The 17,194-nt window shown below is 33.6% G+C and overlaps 2 protein-coding genes across 2 annotated transcripts; both read left to right on the top strand.

Moving 5' to 3' along the window:
• Positions 1-349: 349 nt before the first annotated feature.
• Positions 350-5,107, top strand: LOC138330400 (BTB/POZ domain-containing protein KCTD1-like). The gene is made up of 2 exons (XM_069277996.1): positions 350-462; positions 1,371-5,107. The coding sequence occupies exon 2, from the start codon at positions 1,437-1,439 to the stop codon at positions 2,157-2,159; it is 723 nt and encodes a 240-aa protein (XP_069134097.1). The 5' UTR covers positions 350-462; positions 1,371-1,436; the 3' UTR covers positions 2,160-5,107.
• A 7,643-nt stretch (positions 5,108-12,750) lies between these two features.
• Positions 12,751-15,108, top strand: LOC138329911 (protein starmaker-like). Its single transcript, XM_069277195.1, has one exon. It carries the CDS (start codon positions 12,751-12,753, stop codon positions 15,106-15,108), a length of 2,358 nt encoding a protein of 785 aa, XP_069133296.1.
• Positions 15,109-17,194: the final 2,086 nt, after the last annotated feature.

Genomic DNA, 17,194 nt, shown 5'->3' on the forward strand with positions numbered 1-17,194 from the left:
GGTTGAGTGCATTTGACTCTGGGAGGTGGCATGTAATTTAATGTTAGTTACATGATTTATTTAGTTTTACATACAGTATATATGATTAAAAACTTGTTCTTTTATGCAGAGATTTAAATAGTATTACTATTTAAATCTCTGTTTTATGCCTACATTATTAGGTTTTTTTATTTGTTTATTTTTTGACTAATATATAGTCTATATGTTAGGCAAAAAATAAACAAAACAAAAATCAAATAACAGGTTTATCAGACTATCATATTATATACCCCTCTATAACAATGATTTTTTTTTTGTACAAAATATTTTTATCCGGAATTTAAAACCCGTTTCGTATCGAAATTTATTGTGTAATTGAAACTTCCTGTACACATCGCCGAAGTTTTGTGTAGTTGCCGAATGATACGCTAAGATACGGCTGAAAATGAAGATACTATGATAAAATCACATATGTTACTGCAGGTAAGATACACGAAAAACCAAGAAATTATGTAAGGAAGCTAATTTTCGGTTTCTTACGTTGGCATGCATACAATACAGAAGCTCTGTTGTTGACAGGTTGAGCCCATTTCAAGTAACGTTATAGGCCAATCTATCAATCCTTCAACTTTGTGGATTTTATCGGGGTATTTTACTTAACATGGGTTTTAAAACTTCAGAAACGCTGGTCACTTTATTCAATGAACCCAATATTGTGAAATAGACAAGAGCTACAGTGCATTTTGTATTTTCTCGAATGATTGCCGGTCGAATCAGATATGCAACAAATCTAAAATCAATCTTTCTTTATTTACATGTACTAGAAAATAATAACTCTATCACATTTCAAACTTAGCAAGTAAAAAACCGTATAAATGTAAGAATATAAGACTCTTTCATATGTGGATATGAAGGATAGGGATATTCTACCCGAGGGTCACAAAATGGTGTAAAACCCGAGGCTTGCTTAATCTTAATTAGAATATCAAATATGCTCCACCACTGACAAATGGTATATATATTTGCTCTATCTAAAACAGGAGCAGGAGATTTAGTATTTTTCTTCAGTTACAAAAGTTACTCACTTTGCACACTGACCACCATTGAAAAGTTTGAGCTTGTAATTTCGTTTCAAGATAAAAATATTAAAAATGATTAATTGTATCCAGAAAAAATTCCATGACACTATGTCCTACATGAAATGAAGTTCTGATTGCACATGCACCAAAAGCAAAATAATTGATTTTACATAATATTTTGTGTTAATTATATACGATTAAACATGATGAGTATCGTTTATGCTCTGTTGGCGGTGGAGCATCTTTAAATGATATAACATTAAAATGATTCATTTACATTGATGTACATGTTGTTCCAAACTTTATTTTCAGAGCAGCAATGATTCCTAAGGTGTTGAATTAAGACCATACTAAAACATTTGGAGTTATAGAAGAGATATGGATGGCACTGAGCTTCTACACCTAAATGTTGGTGGCATAATGTACACGACCACCCGAGGGACTTTATGTAAATACCGTGACTCCATGTTAGGGGCCATGTTCATGGGTAATATGATGTCGGCCACTGATCAAAAGGGACGTCTCTTTATTGACAGAGATGGTGAAATGTTCAAATACATCCTCAACTTCTTGCGATCATCAAAACTTAGTCTTCCCAATGACTTCAAGGACTTTGATTTACTTGCTGTTGAAGCTGACTTCTATCAGATCCAGCCCCTTATTGAGGCCATCAATATGTTAAGGGATGAAAGACAGCGAGACGACCTTATGACTCATTTCTATGTTGAAGTGATTGAGGTTCGCACAGGCACAACTGCTACCATGCCTTCTAATAACTCACGAGTTAAGACTGTGCTTGCTGGAAGGAAAGATGTGATCCTTTCTTTGCCATCTGAGCTTGTTGGGGAAGGAGCATCAGAAAAGTTACAGAAGAATGAAGGATTTGATTATGTTGAGCTGCAGCTCAACGGTGCTAATGTGAGATTGAGACTTGCTGAAACTTTGAGAAATGGGGGATGGCATATTGTTGATACAAACTTGTCCTCTTCCTCAAGTCTTGTCACTTCTTTTACAGGAAACACACTTTTTATAGAGCAAACCTACAGAGATAGGTGGAGATTAACTTTGCCAAAAATAAAGAAACTTGCAACTTACATGTAGAATTCTGTGTTTTTACTAACAGACACTAGCACTAATACAAAAACAACAACATTAACACTGAAGTTTGACAGTCGTGCTGTGATCCTTTAATTACATCTAAAATGCTTTAGAGTTAAATTGATATAACTAAAAATTGAACGATTAATGCATTAATTAAAATTAAACACCACATGATTTTGACTAATGACTTTACTCTAATTCATTAATATTTCCCTTGTTTGGTGAAATGAAATGTTTTCAATTTTCAAAGACCTATGATCTATCTATTCTGTTTTCAAATGTTTTACTATTAAGGTTATGAATGTGTATTTCCCCCAAAAATCACTAAAGATCAGAAACACCATTATGAAAAAGTATCAGTTATGATACCATTTGTTTGTTCAGAGCTCAGATGCATCAATGTTAGGAAGAAATATAAATAACTTGCTTAGATAACTTTACTTATACAGTCAAACCTCATAAAGGGTAATATGTATACAGGACATATAGCGAAATTGTCCTTTATAGAGAGGTGTCCTTTATAGAGAGATCTCCTTTATAGAGAGTTGTCCTTGTACAGAGGTGTCCTTTTTAGAGAGGTGTCCTTTATAGAGAGTTGTCCTTGTACAGAGGTGTCCTTTTAGAGAGGTGTCTTTTATAGAGATCTCCTTTATGGAGAGTTGTCCTTGTACAGAGGGGTCTTTTATAGAGAGGTGTCCTTTACATGGAGGTGTCCTTTATAGAGATATGTCCTTTATAGAAAGTTGTCCTTTATACAGAGCTGTACTTTATAGGGAGGTGTCCTTTATAGAGATATGTCCTTTATAGAGAGTTGTCCTTTATCGAGAGCTGTACTTTATAGGGAGGTGTCCTTTATAGTGATATGTCCTTTATAGTGATATGTCCTTTATAGAGAGTTGTCCTTTATCGAGAGCTGTACTTTATAGGGAGGTGTCCTTTATAGTGATATGTCCTTTATAGTGTCCTTTATAGAAAGTTGTCCTTTATACAGAGCTGTACTTTATAGGGAGGTGTCCTTTATAGAGAGTTGTCCTTTATAGAGAGCTGTCCTTTATAGGGAGGTTTCCTTTATAGAGTTATATCCTTTATAGAGAGGGTTTCCTTTATAGAGAGTTGTCCTTTATAGAAAGTTGCGTTTATAAAGAGTTGTCCTTTATAGAGAGCTGTCCTTTATAGAGAGCTGTCCTTTATAGGGAGTTGTCCTTTATGGAGAGCTGTCCTTTATAGGGAGGTTTCCTTTATAGAGTCATGTCCTTTATAGAGAGGTATACTTTATAGAGAGTTGTCCTTTATAGAGAGGGTTTCCTTTATAGAGAGTTGTCCTTTATAAAGAGTTGTCCTTTATAGAGAGGTGTCCTTCACACAGGTTAATCAATGTTTTATAGCAAAGTTTTAGATATTTCATCAAAACAGATATTTGGCATTTTTTATCAAATATTTTTTCTTTCAAAATTAATCAATAATATTTCCATTATTTACCATGATTTAATCATTTAAACTATTCTAATAGCTGTACTAATTTGATTAAATATAAGATTTATTTAATGAAGATCAAGGACGAAAAATGTCACTGAGATATTGATAAACCGTATTCGACCCAATAAGCGCCTTTCCCATTTTTGAGAACTCAATGGCAAAAATAAAGACCAACACTGTATAGGTTTGTAATAACTTTGTCTTATTAAGCACCTTTTCATATTTCGTTTTTATTTCTTCAGCGCCCTGAGCGCTTATAGGATCAAATACATTATATTGGAAACCATATACCATATTCAAGCACAGAATACCTCTGATCTCTCGTTAATATCCTTTTTATTCAAGCGTTTGGATATTTGTTTTCTGTCCTGGTTTTGATTTGCATGATTTCCCCCAGATTGGAGTGTTTTCTTTTTCCTTAACTGAAAATATTTAACAAATTGTATTTTGCAGACTTTGAAGTTGTTTGATTTTTGCTTAATTTGATTGTTTTTCCAGGTTTTGAATTGTTTTGCAGATTTTGAATTGTTCGTTGACCTTAGTTGCAATAGTGTTTTGTGTTGAAGAATCCTGTTTTGTTTTTTACATGTTCATGATAAAAGTTTATATTTGTTGTTATTTGATGACTTTCTGTGCATGATATCTTTATGTGCTTGTAGGCAGAATAGCTAATATTCCATTCCAGTTACTTTGTTGTATTTATTTTACATATTACATCTGTGTATGCACTTTATAGGTCAGAAGGGTCTGGATGACCTTTATCCTTCGTGCTTTGTTTGTCGTTGTACGCCGTGCGCTGTCAGCAAACTTTTCACATTTTAAACGTCTTCTCAAGTTCTACCAGTAGGATTGAGCTGATAATTGCTAAATATGATTCTAACATAATATTTTCTCGGGTTGTTCCGAAATCAAAGATGGCTGCAAAAGCCCCCATCTTGAAAACATATTTGGAACTTCTTCTCAAATTCTACTTGTGCGATTTAGCTGAAACAATTGCCTGAATTTATCATGATGTGGTCCCAACCAAGTGTTGTTATTTTTAGTTGATCCGAAATCCAAAATGGCTGGCCCAAAGCCATCATCTTGAAAACGTAATTTTAAATTCTTTTGAAGTTCTACTAACATGGTCCCGACCAAGTGTTATTTTTTCGGGTCATGGCCGCCACTGCCTCCATTATGAAAACACAAATTGAAGTTCTTCTTTAGCGTCGGTGCTGAAAATATTTTTGATTGTAAAGGAAGGCTACCTAAGAAGTGTTAATTTAGACCTGTAAAAACACATTATACTGTCTTTCCGAACGGAGATGAATGTCAAGGTCACCATATTGGAACCTATTTCAATATTTTCCTATGGTGCCAAGTTTGCATTGTCAGATGACCGATAAGGCCTTGGAGCATCTCGTTTTAAATTCCACATATTGCTTTTTTGCTTTCTTGCCAATATGTATTACATAAATTAATTTTTCTGCCTATATCTTCTGCTTGTTTTTCTTCCTATTTTAATTTTAAGTTTCGAATTCTTTTTACGGAGTTCTTGTTTGTTGATGTAGCTGAATGACAGCTGCAGGGTCACTTATATATATTCTATCAAGTTCAGACTAATTCATTTGAAAATTGATATTTTTTGGTAGGGAGGAGGTACTTTTATTCAGGACGAATCCCCACCCCCTCCTTTCTTCTGGGGTAGGGCAGTGATGGTTTAAATGATTTCATGGTCAAATGATTTTCTCTAATCCAAACTTGTTGGAGTAGACAAAACAAGAAAAAAATTGCCCCAGGGGTGGGGATTTCTCTGTTTGGTTAACAGACAATAATAATTGCAACCCTTAATTGAGTTCTGCTCAATTCAACCGTTTTGAAACTAAATATATTGAATTCATACTTTTTATGCAAGGTGGGGGAGGTTACTTTTTATGCATGGCACCGTCATTAATATTTCATATACTTGTCATGAATGGATCTGCTGTTCACCACCTGCCTGGTATTTTCCTAACTTAAGATATTATCGCTAGTTTTCTTTGCTTCAAACATACTGAGGTTTATTAACTAATGCAACAGCACAAAAACAAAAATGTACATCAATTGGCATATTATCTTTTTCACAATGATATTTTGAAGTTACCGGATTTTCAGCTAAAACTACATCTGATACTAGTGCTGTATAGTTGCATCATCATAGGTTTATCAACTAATCTAACAATACAAAAACAGAAATGTACGTCATTGTGAAATCCAATCGCACGTGAATATATTAAGTAAATGAGTAACTCCAACTGTGTGGAAAAACATTTCATTATTAATACACAAAAAGAACAAATGAAATTTCATGATAAGGACGGTAAAAATGTCCACATAAATAGAAATAAAAAAGATACACATAGATTGATATTATATCTATGCGCATTTAAAAGAGTTATCTGCCCTTATACATCTGTAAGAATTGGCATTTTCCTGACAAGGTCGAAATGTATTCGATGTGTATGCCTTGTAAAGTCGAATTCGGTCAAACCATCGCTCCTACTACATGCATGCTATAAACACTCGTTAACATATATAATGGCATGGTTATTTGGTGACAGAAATGTGTTCTGAAACCTGTGGAATTCCAAATTTTGCCAAAATTTACAAACAACGCAACAATCTTCGAGTCAGCAGTAATATCTAAGGTTAGGACGGATGCATAACCACGTTTTAGTGAGTAAGTTATGTTCAACTACACCTAAGAAGTGATATATAGGCATACAAAATATCACTAGTTTAGACGGGGTCTTATACATTAAAATATCTATTTAGAGAGTGGAAGATAGACTACTCAATTTATTAAACTTTGTGACGTCAACAAAACTACAACCGGGATAATTAAACAATATTTTCCTGCGATTTTATTACAGATACTTTAAATGGAAATTAAAGCATTAAACTATCTTCCTATGGAATCTATATACTATATATTTACATTTACTTGTCACTTCTACTATATAAACTAACCAAGGCAAAGTGAAGTATATAACGGTATAACTGACACCCAAAACGTGACCATTATGACGTCACTAAAGTTGACGTGGTGACGTCAACTGATCAATCTCAAAACGTTTTACTGGTCTAGCTAAACAATGTTAATGCAGAGACCCAAAAATGAGTTGATAATGTATATATAATAATTTAACTATCTTCCTACGGCATCTATGGTCTATATAGAGGCCATAGGAAGATAATTTAATGCTTAAATAGATGCCAGAGCTTTGCAGACAATCATCTCAGAATAAGCTAGCGCGCATTATAAAGATTGCAAAGCTCTGACATCAATATATAAACCATAGATAACATAGAAAGATATTTATATTTAGATTATTAATTCTTTTAAATTTGGTGGTCCATGAATTAACATTGGACCATGAAAATGATTGATCATCGATGATTTAATCCACAGGATGTGACAGCCATTTTGACGGTGATCAGTTGACGTTGCCATATCAACATTAGTGACGTCACAATGACCACGTTTTGGGTGTGAATTATACCCCATAGACTTCACTTTTGCCTTGGTTAGTTTATATATTGGAAGTGGCAAGTAAATGTAAAAATATAAGTAATAAACTGTTATCAGATTTGGTATACAGTTGATATGAACCCAATACTGTTGGAAGATCAATTTACATGGCGACTTTACGGGCGCCATTTCATAGCAACTGTATACCCCACTTGGTATGAGTTTATTGCTTAAACAATGTCATTTCATCTAAAAAATTTCATACAAAAATAGAATTATAAGGAAATAGGATTCGTTTATAAATCTACAAAAATAAACACACAAAAAATAATTGATACATCAGCTATTTAAATAACAGTGTCTGAGATAATACATATGACATCGGTGAAATCACAGGCGTTTTGCTCTAAATGTATGTGGATACTGACACGGTATAAAAAGAGAAAATGTCTATAAAGAAAAATGCCTGTGGTCATGACGATCCACGAGCATCATGAATAATGACGGGTTATAGAAACCTACGACTAACGAGTTGGGACACATATACATCACGTGAGACGGCGATGCATGGCGACTGTATAAACACATCTAGATGTACTTAATGACAAATCATCATTTCTTCGTCGTTACTCCATCATCACGTCAAAGTTATAGCTCACAATACATATCTTAATTAACTGTATCGTACTATATCAAAGCATTTCCGTTTCACTCTTAGCAAACTATTTATCAATATAGATGCAGATATTTTAACATCATTAAACATTGTCATAAATTGCACTTAAGAAAACACCATCAAAGCATTGTCACTTCATCGATAACCTAAATAGACAAGTTATGTTGATGTGGATTCATGCTAATGATCAAGTACATAACATATTTTGATATCATCAAAGATGTGTCGTAAATTATATTGTTTTAAAAATGTTAAATGATGATCCCCGTCCTTACATATAATTAGATGTCATCAATAACACTAGGCCTAATTAAAGATATTAAAGCACTGTCATTTCATCTATATAATAGATTATAAAACAAGATTAGTGAACTTTCCAATGATTGGTAGTTACCGTATTCAAAATTATAAGCATCGTGAATGATCTATATTAATTTATGCAATATTTAAATAATTGAGAAGTGGGCATAATACTGTGAAACTGATGTTTTGAATTTCAAAATGCAATTATTGATTCAAAGTTAAAATAACGAAAACTGAAAATAAAACAATATTGAAGCATGAGAACGTACATATCAATTTTACTGAGGACCGAAACAATTAATTTTTATATTAGATATCACAGTTATTTGAAAATTCATGTGATCGTGCTAAATGATATTGAAAGAAGAAGAAAAAGCATGGAGAATGGCACAACTACCTCTTTCCAAAGAACTCAACATCGACACAAAAGGAATATTGATTTTGGAGTGACGTCACAATAACAATGTTGACTCTGGTGTGACGTCACAATAAAATATTAACTCGGTGTTTCTAAAAATGAAAACATTGAGTGGATGTGCTATTTATATAGATCTGATTCGGATTCCTCGTGACCACGCGCATCAGTCAATGAGAATAGTGGAAAATCAGAGTATATCTAATATTGATCAATTATAGACCTTTTCTGAGGTCATATGGTGTCATACCGCCCTGGTAGAATTAAATAATGGCCGAGGCATTCATTCATTCAATCATTTTATTCCGTAGGCCTTTCGGCCTATAGGTGAAAATAACAGCATGTATATATAGTATTGCAACGTACAAATCCATATAAGGAGAGTGATAAACAAATATTGGAATATTACATAGATTCATAATAGTAATAATAAGATTCATATAGTAATAATAATATATTATGAATTTAATGAGTGACAGTTGACAGATTTCAAACTGAAATCTAATAAATGAAAGCTAATTAACAAGGACACTGATATATTACTAGTTTGACCAATACATGATAAACGGCTTTAGTTTTCTAAGCACTTTTCTTAACGAGTCGTGTAAAAGACGAAGGTGATAAATCCAAGCTCAAATGAATTTCTGCATGGGTCTTACTGGAACTATGTTTGAATTCTATCGGAGATCTCCCCTCCCCGATATAGTTCTACGGGATATTTTTATCAAGACCAACAATTAGAAATAAGGAATTATATCATTCCTTTCTAAAATATTTGAAAATTATTCTAAAATATTGAAATCACTAACGCAAAAATTACGTTTCATGTGTGTAATGGATCTTATATCTGTTTGACATGCACTTAAGCCTTAGACGGCAGCTGTCAATTTACGTAAGTGGTTAATCGTGTATGATACTTTATTATATAACATAGAATAACATGTTCATTATCGTTGATTTGATAATACAAATCTCCATAAGATTTGCATTATATGTTGACGTATTGCGTTCGTCACTGATTTTATTATTTCCTGTGAACTTGTTACACTTTGTGGCCAAATATATTGTTAAAGACAAATAAAATAGCTACTCATGTTTAAGTAATTAAATCATATGTATATTTATATAGAAATGAATCATTTAGATACATCGCGTTGAAAAAGTGGAAGATATTATTTTATTGATGTAAGCTTCTTAAAATAAAAGTTTTAGTTTAACAGTAGAATGACTCATGATATATTTAATGCCCCTAATTATAACGTCTAGAGACAATTGACGCAACATTGAATGCAAATTACAATATCAGGGTCCTTATAACAATACAAACCACAGAGAAATGTATACTTAAAACAGTTCTTCCATTTTCAAAAATCCTCGTGGAAAATGTGTAGATAGTTAGAAGGTGATAACAACTTATAGCCTATCCTCGTGAACTCTTCATCAAGGACCAGAAGTAGGTCCGTTTACTTAAGATAGAGACAATCCTTTTAAACAAGTGGAATATATATTTTTATTTACTATCGTATAATATATATCTGAATTTAAACAATGAAATATATTACCTGATAACCTCCTTCTAACAAGTGAATATTTTTTTATGCCCTGTATAACCTATCCTCTAAACCATCCTTCATCCTTCTAAACAAGTGAAATATGTTTTTTTATCTACCCTGTATAACCTATCTTTTTCATCATGTCTGTATATCTTTTGTACATGATTATGTATATCATACAATCATTCTATTGTAAATATTATTTATATTGTTATAAAACCTATATTATTAACGTATATTTTAAAATATTCAATACTTATAGCTAGATATTGTATGTATTTGACAATGTGATGCAAATATATTCTTTTATTATTTTATTCAAAGTAGATTAGTGATAATTATATCTATTTTACTCCGCTTTTCTTTCTCACTGGAAAAACCAAAAATTTGATTTAAGTTTTATACCGTCATCTGCAGGTTATCAATTAACCATATACTGGAAATGCACATGGGGATTTCTAAGACACACTAGTTTAAAAATAAATCGTGCATGATGTGGGGAAGGCGTAAATATTAAACAGAAGAATTTGACAAATTACAATGAAACTATTCTATATACTGAATGTAGCACTCGCATAGCTACATGGTCTTGCAATACTGTCAAAGTGTAGGAAGGACAAATTAAAAACATTTTGATAAAAGATGAAAAAAATGATAAATCAACTTAATATGTTACTTTGTAATAGAAAATATTTGAAAGTAATTTCAATTACTTTTTGTAAAGTAATTGATTGTAATCGATTACAGGCTAATTGTACCTGTAATCAATTTATAATCCATTACACATTTTTTACCCAAGTAATCGATTATTAATTTATTACATTTTGAAGTAATTGTGCTTATGCCTGAACATAGGTCCTTTACTAAAGGTAAGTCATTTTACTAAAGGTATGTCATTTTCTTACAGGTAGGTCATGAAACTAAAGGTAGGTACTTTAGTTAAGTTAGGTCCTTGTACTTAAGGTAGATACTTTAGGTAAGTTAGGTCCTTGAATAAAGGTTGGTCCTTTACCAAAGGTATACCCTTTTACCGTAGATGGTAGCTAGACTGGTCATTCACTAATGACTGGTTATTTTATCAAAGGTACGTGTTTTTACCAAAAGGAAGTCCTTTTACTACAGGTAAGTCCTTTTACCAAACGTAAATCCTTTTACCAAACGTAAATCCTTTTACTAAAAGTAAGTACTTTTCCTAACTTTGTTTTATTATTTTTATTATTTTAATTTTGAGTTTTCCTTTACCCAGTTAACAAACATAACAAAAGTTTCTGAAATATATATATATAAATGTTTTAGCTCTGTCAAAGATGCACCCGCTTTTTCTGCTTTCCTAATGGTACTACAGTATATCAATTTGTAAAATTTTGATATTAATGACAGTTTTATTGAAGGTCAATTATTTTTTTTCTCTTTTTGCCTACTGTGCCATGTGCTGGTCGACACTTTGATGGATGTTATTTACATGGATAATGTGTACACATTTTTTCACGTCGTCCTGACGAGACACGCGTTGTACTATACGGAGTATATAGAACTGTTGTTTATGTTGAGTGATGAACGTTGTGATCATGGAAAATCGTGACCAGAAAATTTAATAAATATCTAAAGAATCGTAGATGTTCGAATCTATATTGTATTGTTGTAGCTAGTAGAATCAGAGGACGGGTGGGATGTTTCTGATAGAGGGAAAATGAACTTGTTTTTAATTTCCCTGGTTTTGTCGGCTACTGTTTCTCTCTGCGGTAAGTACATGCTCTGTTAAATATATGTATGCAGTGTTCGATATTCAAATATTACAAACGTAAGGTTTTTCGATAATAATAATTCTTTTTTTTATTTTATCTTTCTATCGTCCATTCCTTCATTCATAAATACATGTTTCGTACCCACGTTTTGAAAATTGTATGTGTGAAACAAAATGTCGTTTGAATTGCTTTCGAAAGAGATTTAAAGTTATATGTACCGTAAATGGCAAAAAGTTTGATCTGTGTTTTGATAATTCTCTTCAAACACTATTGTATTATACAATTGAGTCATTTATTACAAAATTAGTGATGTGTTATACAAGTAGTGTCATATTAACACTTAATATCAAATTTTGTATTGATAAAAAGAAATTAAATGTCAAATTAGCATAAAAATTGAAAACAAGTGTCTCGTTTTATTTTAAACAGCTGTATTTTTTCACGTGCGCCGATTCCTTTATTTGAAAGACAGGCAATCATCTTTGTTAAACATTGTGATACGAATATGATAATAAATGTAACACTGCTAAATATAAAAAATCATATTATGCATTTTTGTAATGTTGCAGGCTAAAAAGAATACATGGCTAGTGTCTTAAAATATATTTTAATATATTTAAAGACACTGACCATGCATTCTCTATGAAACATCCCTAAAAATTCGTAATGGAAGTATTATTTTGGTCTCGGGCCATATTAACCAAAACGTTTAGTATAAATGTATAATGTATAAAGCTAGCCTTAGTGATGTTTTATAATTTTACTTGCTTTTAAATAGATGCAAGATTCGCTACTGCAGGAAGGAGAAGCAATGGGTACAGCACCCTGGTCAGATGGTTACCATGCCCGCCCTGTAACTCTCAGGGCACGTGTCTAAGGCTTCTGTGGAGCGGTGAAGCCAACATTAGGAGATGGTGTTTAAGGTGTATATTTATGTGCACTTTTAAACGGGAACGGAGACTCTCAACAGGAAGAGATAGTCGGATCCAGCTTCAACTTCAACATCCAACTAAAAGTAGAATTTCGGACACTCATACGAGGATATCGTCATTTAGAGGATTGACGAGCATCCGAGGAAGAACGTCGAATGTTTTGATGACTGACACTAAAAAACCTAAAATCAGTTTTGTAAGGAACATTAACTATGGCAGAGAGCGTAGAAAAGTTATTCAAACTGAACAGAAGTCAAATACCAATGATACTGTAACACCCGAGAAAGAAAACATCGGAGGAGATGATGTGGGTGATCTGATACGTGTCACAAAGAAAATCAAAGATTCCAGCGTCGAAAATGACAGGCATGTGGAAGATGGGGGAGAACAGGGTGTTAAATCAGATACGGACAGTACAGAACACGACGCAAAATCAAAGGCGGAAACTAATTCAAAACCTCATAAGACAGGTAGAGAAAAGGATGTAAAATTGGATAAGGATAATGAGAGTAAAGAAAACGAGCCATCTTCAGAGAATGACAATGAAAGTGTTAAACTGCAATCTGGCACAAAATCGGATTTTGTCAAAAATAGTGAGGAAAATAATTCAGCGTTTGATCAGAACGACGACGGTGAGAACGTCAATGACGAAACTTATTCAACAACCAAGGATGATTTAAAATCTGAATATGGAAGTGGAGAAAAGAGTTTGATAAAAACCGTTGATGCCTATGATGCGAATGGGAAAAGCGCGGAAACAGATCAAAGGATTCAATCAGAAGGGTTAACATCAGGCGAAACGTCAAAAACCAATGACGAACGCGGAACAAAGTTTAACAAGGAAAGTAAAGAAAACGATTCATCATCAGAAAACGATTCAACATCAGAAGACGACTCAACATCAAGGTCTAAACATTATAAAGATGAACGTGATTCAGTCGAAAGCTCTAACCGTGAAGACGAAAACAAAGAAAATGATTCAAGTTCACCAGGAAACTCTAAATCTGCGGACGAAAACAAAGAAAACGATTCAAATACATCAGAAAGGTCTAAACCTGATGCCGATAGCAAAGACAATAATTCAAGTTCATCAGAAAGGTCTAAACCTGAAGCCGATAGTAAAGAAAATGATTCAAGTTCATCAGAAAGGTCAAAACCTGAAACTGAAAGCAAAGAAAATAATCCAAACACATCAGAAAGGTCTAAACCTGAAACCGAAAGCAAAGAAAATTATTCAAACACACCAGAAAGGTCTAAACCTGTAGCCGAAAGCAATGAAAATGATTCAAATACATTAGGAAACTCTAATTCCGACAACGAAAGCAAAGAAAAAGGTTCAAACTCTGATTCCGACAACGACAGTAACGAAAATGATTCAAACACGTCGAAAAACTCTAATTCCGACAACGAAAGCAATGAAAAAGGTTCACACTCTGATTCCGACAACGACAGCAACGAAATTGATTCAAACACATCGAAAAACTCTAATTCCGACAACGAAAGCAAAGAAAAAGGTTCAAACTCTGATTCCGACAACGAAAGTAAAGAAAATGATTCAAACACATCGAAAAACTCTAATTCCGACAACGAAAGCAAAGAAAAAGGTTCAAACTCTGATTCCGACAACGAAAGTAACGAAAATGATTCAAACACATCGGAAAACTCTAATTCTGGAGAAAGTGATTCAACAACAGCTGAAAACTCTAAATCTGAGGACGAAGGCAAAGAAAATAGTTTATTCCAAGCCAAAAGTACTAAACCCAATGCAGAAGATAGTGTAGAACGAAAAGATCTAACAATGAAAACACAGATTTCTGAAAATAAGATAGAAGACAAAGATTCTACTGCAGCCAAAGTTTCCGGAAAGGCTGATAAAACACTTAACACAAACAAAGATTCTATTCCTGCAAGTCGACAAATATCTGCGACCCCCACGACCCACCTTGATGGGCTAATTCATGGACTTTCTACATCTGAAGTGTTTACCAAATCAAACAGACGGGCAAAAATTCGAAAGCAAATATTATTAGATATTGGTGGAAGATTGGGCAGAATAGCAGAATCGCAACACGGCGCAGTTAGAAGTAGACACCAAGAACACAATATCATCAACAAAAAGTATCAGCGAAACAGATCTCAAAACAAAAGAGAGAGGGTACCAATCAATATGTTGTCGACAATTATGAAAACACTCCCGAAATCTCGACCTATGAAAGCCTTGCGGCTGCGTGATGGGCATTTTCAACGTGTAGTTGACGGGAGCGGAGAAAACATGGGCTTTGGAAACCGCCGTGGTTATGCAGGTGGTATTGGAATCTCTAGTACGGAGGACATTGGGTACACGGGGTACTTCAGGTAAGTTAGGAAGCCTGTGTAGTGAAGAAATTTTTGTCTATAACTACTCAAATAGCTCTTACAGTAGTGTTTTTACCTTATTAGATGCCTGTTCTTGTCAAAAATAATTTACTCAACTCCTCAGTAGTTATGTATTGTGTTTAATGTGCGTGACTTTGGCTCGGGTATGGGTAAAGCATACATGTTGAATCATATGCTGATTAACGGTTTGGAATTTCAACAATACCAATCAAAATCCTTAACAATGTCGTGAAATTTGTTTCTTGTTCTATGTTTCATAAGGAATGTAGAACTATTCGTTTATGTCATATGTTGCTTCGTGGTTATGTAACAGAATTAGCCTCACTAAATTGTCCCTTTAAACATATTTTATTTGAAAATCAAATGTAGTTTCCCCTTGGAATTATCTCTTTTAAGTTCCATTTAAAACAGTTTTATGGATTAAACGAGTCATAGTAGAGGTTGGTCCTCTGATGCGCTCCATGCAATAGTGGATTTTAGTTAGTGAAACTACACCCTCGAGAAATGGTTCTTTCCGGGGAGACAACTCTAGATGTTTCCCTCCACAAAGGGCCATAATTAATTGTGTTATATCAATACCTTGTATACGTAGTACTACTACAGTCGTTCCATATCGGCCCTGTAGCACAGACCTCTAGGGTCTTTGTGCTACGTGGTAAAGGGGAGAAAACCCGGCAATATACAGAGTCATGGAGACGGGGCTAGTCATTAACTATATAACGTAAATTATCGCTGCTGCGCATAATTCAATTTTCACGACAATTTGATTTTGGCATTGTTAAACTTTACGAGTTTTTTTTCACATAAATTTAATTTTCTGCTTTAGAGGGTTCCTCTATATACATATAACTCTACTTAAATCATAGATTTGTGATCAGCCGCGGAATAGACTCGCTCACGAATACATTTACAAAATATGTTTACAATTGTTATGTTTTTACATTGCAGGGACTAGCTGCATCTCAGATGATTCGTCAGACATCGGAAGGAACCATCTAACAAGCCTATTCATACCATCGATCCGTGCCGCTGATTCCAGTGATGATCTGGCGACTTCTAAAAGTGGTTTTATTTTGAGGATAACAAATTGCACAATGATTTAAAAGTTACACGATTTTCTGACGAACTTTGAAATGACGTGTTACATACATTGTATTCGTCGAGACAGTCAACAGGCTTTGAGACCAGTGTCTTGTGTTGTGAACACCATCAGGTATATCTATTTCTCTCATACCTACAGGTGTAATACTGGCTGGTCTCGGACAATACACTCATTTCGCCTGAGGCTGTATTACATGGCTTCCCATGCAAGACAGTCTCGTGACGTCACAGCGTCGATAAAATGAATATTTTTTCGTTACAATTTTAACATTTTTGTTCAAAAACTAGACTGGATTTACTTTTAAAGATACAAACAACGGGACTTGCGTTAAAAATATCACACCATTTTCAAATATGGAGAATTGACTTGCAGTCTCAGATTTTTTCGAATTTATTTCAATATGGCGGATGATCATAGCTATAAAATTTCAATAAAACGTCGAGGTATGAGAGAAAAATTTTCTTTCGTATGTGGATATGAAGGACAGGGATATTCTACCCGAGGGATCACAAAATGTTTTAAAACACTCGACAAGCCTCGGGTTTTACAACATTTCGTGACCCTCGGGTAGGATATCCCCATCCTTCATAATCACATATGAAATAGTCTTATATAATTACATTTTTTTATCAGAACACAACATTTATGGTGAAAATATCGTTTTGGCGAGAAATGTTTTTTGAAATATCCCACACATTGTGCATGCTTGATTGTATAGCTATGCGATTAAAAATTTCAACTATAGCACTACACTGGATTTTGTCAAAATATTTTGTTTATTTTTCATAAGGGATGCAGAAGAATAGTTATATATAACATTTTGCTTTGTGATTATGTAGCAGAATTAACTTCACTTTAATTTCATGTTATCCAGTTTGGAATGTGTTGTGTTTTCTGTCTTTGAAAAAGTAAAGAGCCATTAAGAATGTTCTGGGTTTAGAATGTGAAAGAGCTGAAGTATCTTAGA

The sequence above is a fragment of the Argopecten irradians genome, chromosome 8, assembly GCF_041381155.1.
Source record: "Argopecten irradians isolate NY chromosome 8, Ai_NY, whole genome shotgun sequence".
NCBI classification, from domain to species: Eukaryota; Metazoa; Mollusca; class Bivalvia; order Pectinida; family Pectinidae; genus Argopecten; species Argopecten irradians.

Excerpts from the sequence above, each read along its gene's own strand:
- LOC138329911 (XM_069277195.1), top strand. The coding sequence starts at position 12,751 with ATGTGCACTTTTAAACGGGAACGGAGACTCTCAACAGGAAGAGATAGT.
- LOC138330400 (XM_069277996.1), top strand. The coding sequence starts at position 1,437 with ATGGATGGCACTGAGCTTCTACACCTAAATGTTGGTGGCATAATGTAC.